Genomic DNA, 7136 nt, shown 5'->3' with positions numbered 1-7136 from the left:
GGACACCACAAGCGGTGGATCTGCTTGTGGAGAGCGTTTTGCACTGGGAAGGGAAAGCCACAGCTGTCTCGCAGCTGGCAGAGCGGGCGGTGTGTGCTCAGAGCCGGCTCCCTCTGCCTTGGCACAGTGCAGGGCTCCCTTCACTCTCCCCATCTCCCACCTGCTGCGGTTCTGTGCCAGCCGCACCCCACCCGTCCCCTCCTGAGGATCCCTCCGTGCCTCATTCCCTCTCCAGGGCCGCCGGGCACAAAATGCTGGCGATGCCCGTTCATCCCCAGCCGGGAGAGGGGAGAGAGGACATGGAAGGATTTTTAGGGTCAAACTCTTCAGCATCAGCTAAAAGTCGAGCAGTGTGGGGCGCGTTGGACGGCGCTGGGGGCACAGCTGGGTGGGAGCGGAGCTCAGGGCTGGGCTGGGCGGTGCAGCGGTGGCAGCTGAGCTCTCTCGGATTTTGGGTCCTCCGCCCTGCTCCAGCCCATCTGTTCTGCATCTCTCACCGCAGCCACGGACCGGAGGGGCGGGGGGCGAGGTGCGGTGGGTGCCTACCGGCGTGCGGGGGGGCAGAGCCCCGTTCCCCGCAGCACCCAGGGGGTTCAGCCGACTTGTGAAGGGATCAAAACATTTTGTGCCTGGAAGACGAGGAGCGTGTGCGAGAGTGAGGATGGGCTTGTGTTGGGGGGTGCAACCTTCCCCTGTCACCTCCCTTCTAGCCTGAATGCTTCTGCCATCATGATTAATTTATCAGGTACTTATGAATATGCAGATGAGCCTCTGGTTTCCAGGCTCTGCTTTCAGGAGAGGCTGTGATGGGCTTTCTGCTGCTGCCGCCTTCGTAAGAAGAAAAATGTCATGTACCAGCGTTTAAAATAAATAAATAACTGCGCCACCGAGAGCGTGTGAGTCTTCGCGGCTCGGCGGAGCTGTGGGATCTCCTCGTTCCTCAGTGACGGATTTTTGAGTGTCCCTGTGGCATATGCACCCCGACTCCCCCTCCCCGAGTGTGTGTCGGTGATGCGGAGGCGTCTTTGCCAATTCCAGCCTTTGAAACCTTGACTGAAGCCCCAGAAACTTCCACTGTGAAAGAGGGCGAGAGCTTTTCCCCAGGAAGAGGGGAGATTTGCAGGGATAGGTGCTCCTGGGGTGGTGGACTCCCGCAGGAACGGGTGCTTCTCCTGCCGATGGCCTCTTTTATCACTGGAAACCCCGAGGTCCGGGAGATGGGGAGCGGTTTGGGAGAGTGATGAGTGTGTGCATGTGGCAGTTGGGCTAAAGCGAGCTCTGACCCTGCCGGGAGCAGGGGCTGTGGGAGAAGGATTTGGGTTGAAGATTCAGCAGCCGGCTGCGCTGACCTGTGGGCATCCGCAGAAGCACCTGGGTTTTAAAACTTCCCCCAAATACTGGGTGCAGCAGCCAGGGCTATGGATGCAGGAGCTGCTGCTTCTCCTAAGCCCAGCGCCGGGGAGCCTGGACTCCCGGGGCAAGGGAGCGGGATGGGGCCGGGGGAGGCCCCGGGGGTCCCGGTCCGAGGGGCCGGGGCAGGGAAGGGGGCTTCTCTATGACCCCACGGGTGAATATTCTCCGGTCAAAGCATCCAGCTCCGGTTTCGCAGAGCGAGCTCTGGTGCGTTCAGCAGCTCTCCCGCAGTGCCTCTGCGCTTGGGCAGGGGGTCACAGGGCTCATATTTTCAATTGTAATTTTTTATTTTTGAGGGGAAGCTATTTGGAGGATCAGCAGGGGAGGGGAGCGGCGCTCAGCCCTGCGGCGCCCTGAGCGGGACAAGGACGGGACAGGACGGCCCGGGCTCAGCAGCACCGGGGGCTGGGGACACCGCGGCCGCCGCTGTCCCTTCCTCTGCCCTTTCCTCTGCCCCCGGGGGTCGCGGCCGCGCCCCGCTCCCGCTCCCCCGGCCCCGCGCGGCGCTGCGGGTCCCGCGGCGGGCGCCAGGGGGCGCAGCCGGGCCGGGGGCTCCGCGCTCCGGCCGCTCCGCGGTGCGCGCCCCCGCAAACGCTCCGCGCTCCCGCGGGTTCGGGCTCTCGGCCCGCGGCGAGGGGAGGTTGCGCTCCCAGGGTGATGCTCCGGGCTGGGAAGCGGGGGGGGTTTGTCCGTGTGTTGATTTGGGGAGGGGTCCCGCGGGTGCGGGGGCAGAGGGACGGGTCTATCTGCGGGGTTCGCGCTGCGTGCTAGAAACTGCGCGTTATGCACAGGGTTAATAGAAATAATAATTCTCCCCTCCTGAGGTGGCCGGGGGGGAGGCTGTTGGAGGGGTGCGGAGCGGCCCCGACTCGTTCCTGTGGGGTAAAGGAGGGGAGGAGGAAAATCCATGCACAAAAAGGGGGAAAAAAGGAAAACCCGCCCGCACCACCCAGCGGCCCCGCGCGGGGATAACAAACTCCAACTTAAAAAAAACTTCCCGAGCGCGTCGGGGGCCGCGGAGGCGGCGGCGCTGCCCAGGTGCGGGGCGAGGCAGGGCCGGGGGGTCCTGGCTGCTCCCCCCGGGGCGGAGTGCGGGGAGGGGACCCGAGCTCCGGCCCCTTCCCCACCTGGGACTCGCTTTGCGCGGCACAGCCAGACCCGAGGGGGGCTTTTGTTGCATCCTGGTAGCCGGGGGGGCTGCGCGCGTGTGTGTGTGCGGGGAGAGGATGACTCTGAATGGTGCTGGGGAGGAGACAAAGGGGTTTTTCCGAGGCCGGGGGGCACACGGGGTGGGTGGGAGTTTCGGCAAAGGCTCCCCGGTGCAGAGGGGAGGCAGCGGCTCGGGAGAGGGGCTTCAGCGAGGCTGCGGGGTGAAGGAAAGCAAGGGTACAGCAACTTTTATAATCGACTTTTTATTAAGATTATAAATTTAAACAAATCTGAACAGTTTTACCCGGTGATATACAATTCCATATGCACAAAAATACAGGCTTACAAACAAAGAAAAAGGAGCAGGAAAAAAAAAAAGAAAAAAGACCCCAACAGACCGTTTGGCAAAGCATCCTCAGTTATACACACAGTGCTGATACCGTGAAGTTGGGAGTGGGCAAAAGAAAGAGGAGGGGACGACGACCAGAAAACCCACCTTTTTACAACAAAAGGTTTTTCTTTAAAAAAATAATGTTTAAAAAAAAAAAAAAATCAAGAGACTCTACAGGAGACAATCTCTTCACAAGACCAAACAATGCTGGTTTTATGATTGGGAAGGCTGAAACCCGAACAGTTAAACTTAAAGGGGAAAAAAAAAAAAAAAAAAGAGAGGGGGAGAAAAGAAAAAAAAAAAGGGTCAGACCCGACACACACATTGGAGCCGTGAGTCGTGTTCCACGGTTACCTGCGGCATCACAAGCACACACCGCGGCGGAGGCTCCGGGCTGCCGGGGGTAGCTCGCCCCCTCCCCAGGGTGGCGGGGCGCAGCCCGGAGGGACCCCCGGCCCGTTTTTCCCTTTCCCACCCTCCCCACATTCAGCTCTCAGAACCCTCCAGCGCTCCCCTGGCACAAGCGGTGGGAAGAAGTCACATCGCACACGTTTGTTCTGGGAGGAAAGTTGAAATGTTTTCATTTCTGCCTTTTTTGTTGTTGTTGTTTGTTCGTTCTTTTAAATATATAAAGAAACGCACAAAAGCGACGGGGCAGCAGCGGCTTTCCCCTGTCCGCACCCTGAAGCACAGCGAGCCGGGGGCGGCGGGACCCGCGGGGCGGGCAGCGGGGCCGGGGGCGCTCCCGCCGCGGGGTCCCGGGGCCGGTGCCGGCTCTCACGTGGCGCTACCGGCCCCAGGAAACCCGCCGCGAAGAGAACCCGAGCGGACACAAAGAGGATTATTTAAATAGGTGATTCGGTTTTTTTGTTGTTGTTGTTGTTTGTTTTGTTTTCGTCTGTTTGCTTGTTGTTTTTTTTTTGTTTGTTTGTTTTTGTTTTCTCTCATCTCTGCAAAAATAAAGTCCCAAGATCTTAGATTTTTTTTTCTTTATTGTACAATTTATAAAACACTAGCGCGGCTCTGCCCTCCCGCCTCCCCAGCGCACCCCTCGTACCCCCCCTCCCCTCGCCCCAACCCCCCTCCCTGCCTTTGTTTCAGGGTCCCCCCTCCGGAGCCGCCGTCCCTCGGATCGCACCCCCGTTTTGTCAACAGCCCCCCCCCACACCCCTTCTGCTCCCCCACTTCTCTCTAAAACGCGACGATGGCCCGAGTCCAGGCTCCCAGGCTCGCCAGCGCCTGCTTGCTGCACAGCTGCCCGTTGAGGGGCTGCTCCGAGTCCGCCTGCTGCCGGCTCACCAGCCCCGTGAAACCGGAGCCGAAGATGGAGATCAAGTTGGAGATGTTGGAAGAGTCCTGGGGGTGCTCGGCGCTGTACTCCTCGAAGCGGGCGCGTTTGGTGCACGGGGCGAAGGGGGGGCCGCCCGCCACCCCGCCTCCCCCCGGCTCCCCTTCCTCCACCCCCTCCTCTTCCTCCTCCTGCCCCGGGTAATACTTGCGCTTGGTGCCGGGCGCGGGCGGCGGGGAGGCGAGCCCCGGTGCCGGCTGGCAGCAGCAGGGGCACTGCGAGCAGCAGTCCTGGTGCAAGTACCCGTTCTCCACCGTGGTCACGACGTGAGTGTCCAAATCCAGCACCGTGGTGCGGCTGCTACAGTGCGGGGCCCCGCCGCTCCCGAAGTCACAGCCGGCGGCGTAGAGCAGCCCCGGGGCCGCGCCGCCGGCGGCCCGGTAGAAGCCCGGGGACGAGTCTCTGCAGGGCGCTCGCTGCAGCTCCGGGGGCACCGCGCACACCGGCACCTCCAGCAGCTCCGCGCCGCCCCGCGCGGCCCCGCAGCTCCGCGCCTCGCGGTCCTGCGTGTCGGCGGGCAGCGGGAGCGCCGCCAGCTCCGGCGGGGCGGCGGCGGCGGGCGGCGGGCAGGCGGGCATGGCGAGGAGCGGGGCGCCGTCGGGGTAGTGCTGCTGGCGGCGGTAGAGCTCGGCGTAGCGCTCGCTCAGGTAGAGCTGCCGGGCGTTGCGGAGCACATAGGAGACGAGCAGGTTCTTGTGGAGCTTGATGCCGCCTCGCTGCGTGCGGGAGCTGTGGATCTTCCGCAGGGAAATACTGATCAAACTCTGCGCATCGAGGGTGCACTCCATCCTCCTCCGGCCCCTCAGCATCGGCTCTCGCCGCCCGCGCAGCCAGGCACCCCGGCCCGCATCCACACGGCAGCCGGGCGGGTGCGGAGGGTCGTAAGGAAGGAGGATAAAGAGGCGGGGGGGGGGGGGAGGGAATAAAGGGGAAGGGGGGGAAGGGGAAAAGGGGGGACAGAGCCTGAGGTCGCTGGAGAAGGGGGGCAAATAGAGAGGGGCGTCTTCAGGGGGCGGCCAGCGGCGGGAGCAGCGCGGGCATCGCCGGGGGCTCCCGCTGCTGCCGCCGCCGCCGCCGCGCTCCGAGCACGGACGGCGCGGGCGGGCAGCGCCACCAGCGCCGCGCGCGCCCCCGCCCCGCCCTCCCGCGCGGCGCCGCCCCCCGCCCGCCCCTCCGCGCGCTCCCCGCCCGCCCCGCCCACCCGCGCGCGGCCCCCCGCGCCCGCCCGTACCTGTCGCGCAGAGACACTGAACGCCCGTCCGCCCGGCCCCCGCCTTTTATACCGCTGGGTCGGCCCCCCCCCGGATACCGCCCCCCGGGCCCGGCGCTACCAATGGGATGGCGGCGCGCGACTTGACGGGCGGGCAGCGCGGCCAATAGGAGCGAGGCGGGCGCCTCGTGCCGTTCAAATGGTGTCGGGCGCGGCGCTGTCCGTGAGGGCGGCAGGGGTTCGGCCGGGCCGGGAGAGGGGCACCGGGGGCACCGGAGATCCCGTCCGAGAGGCGGCGGAGCCGGGGCGCCGCCTTCCTGCGCCGCTCCCTTCGCACAGGTGAGAGGGGGGCGGTGCCCGCCCCTGTGGGCGGTCCCGAGCAGCCGCGGGGGCGGGGGCGTGGCAGGCCCCGCCCCGGCCCGCCCTGTGACACCCCTGAGGCGCCGCGTATCCTCGGCAGGACCCTCGGCGGTACCGGCACTCTCTCTGGATCCCATCCTCGGGGTGTGGTGGGATGCCCTGCTCCGCTTTGGGCTGTCCCAACGCCGCGAGTTCCCGGTTCAGGTGCTGGCCGCACCCCGGTACTGCGGGGTCACCTCTTGTCCTGCCTGTAGAGCTCCCGGCGTTTGGAGGGCAGTCAGCGCTCTCCCCCGACGCGGGGGCAGGACCGTCCATCCGTCACTCCTCATAAAGTTCCCCAATCACACCTGTTTTCCCCCCAAAGTGAGAGCAGGACCGCGCGCGGGTTAATTACGGGCTAATTAAGGCCTTCCGTCCCGCCTTGGGGCACACGGCAGTGTTGGCTCTGCAGGGCAGCGCGGCCCCTGCTCTTCCTCACAGAAGGGTATGAGGGGAGGGGTCTGGGCTGGTCCCTGGGGGGGTTAGGGGCGCAAGGGCTCAGGGGTGTTCCCGCGTTTGTTGCTTAAAAGCCCCGGTCACCGAGAGACCCAAGCGCCGTGCCTGGGGAGCAGAAGCACCCACGGAAGCTGGTGATACCAGCAGCAGCCCCTGTCCTCCAGGGAAGAGCTGGGGGGCTCAGGGCAGGGGACTGCAGTTCTGGGTGGGAGAAAGGGCTGTGGGATGGGTAGCCAGGAAGAGACTGCCGTGCCGGAGCAACGGGAGCTGCTTCTGAAACCGCATCTGTAGAAAGCAGAAGGTAGGTGGGAGAGGAGGGGGTTTCTCTGCTGGCTGCAGACCCTCCAGGCTGGGTGCCTGCCTTGGGGTCACCCTGGCACACATACCTTGGCAGCAGCTATGGGCAGCCTCGTGTCTGCGTGTGGTGGGGAGCCCTTTGGGAAAGCAAACCTCTGAAGCCTTTGTTCCTGCTGTGCAGCCCAAACTCCAAACCACAGGGGCAGTGACACCAGGGTCATTAGCTCACTGTGCAAAACCTGGGATCCATGGGGGGCTTTGAGGGGGGTGCTTGGAGGGCTTTTCTTGTTTCCTGGCCTGGCTGTATTCCGCTGGCTCAGCTTGACATTGTCCTCCACTCAAGGGAATGGGAGCAGACCCATCACCACGGAGGATTTTGTTCTGTGGAAGGGTGGCTGAGGCAGCAGCTGGGCTGGGGCAGCTCATTGCTCCCTGAGGGGCAGCTGGCTACGTCCTGTATGCTCATAGAGCAA

General features: G+C 64.3%; 1 protein-coding gene across 1 annotated transcript; it reads right to left on the bottom strand.

Annotated features, from left to right (window-relative positions):
- Window positions 1-3894: 3894 nt before the first annotated feature.
- On the bottom strand, window positions 3895-5204 carry IER5L (immediate early response 5 like). Its single transcript, XM_040083339.2, has one exon. It carries the CDS (start codon window positions 5108-5110, stop codon window positions 4145-4147), a length of 966 nt encoding a protein of 321 aa, XP_039939273.1. The 5' UTR covers window positions 5111-5204; the 3' UTR covers window positions 3895-4144.
- Between the last annotated feature and the right edge of the window lie 1932 nt (window positions 5205-7136).

Source organism: Hirundo rustica, chromosome 20 (assembly GCF_015227805.2).
Source record: "Hirundo rustica isolate bHirRus1 chromosome 20, bHirRus1.pri.v3, whole genome shotgun sequence".
Lineage (NCBI taxonomy): Eukaryota > Metazoa > Chordata > Aves > Passeriformes > Hirundinidae > Hirundo > Hirundo rustica.
The sequence above is the reverse complement of the archived record's forward strand: the minus strand, read 5'-3'. Positions and strand labels throughout refer to the sequence as shown.

Coding starts and splice junctions, on each gene's coding strand:
- IER5L (XM_040083339.2), bottom strand. CDS start 5,110: ATGCTGAGGGGCCGGAGGAGGATGGAGTGCACCCTCGATGCGCAGAGT.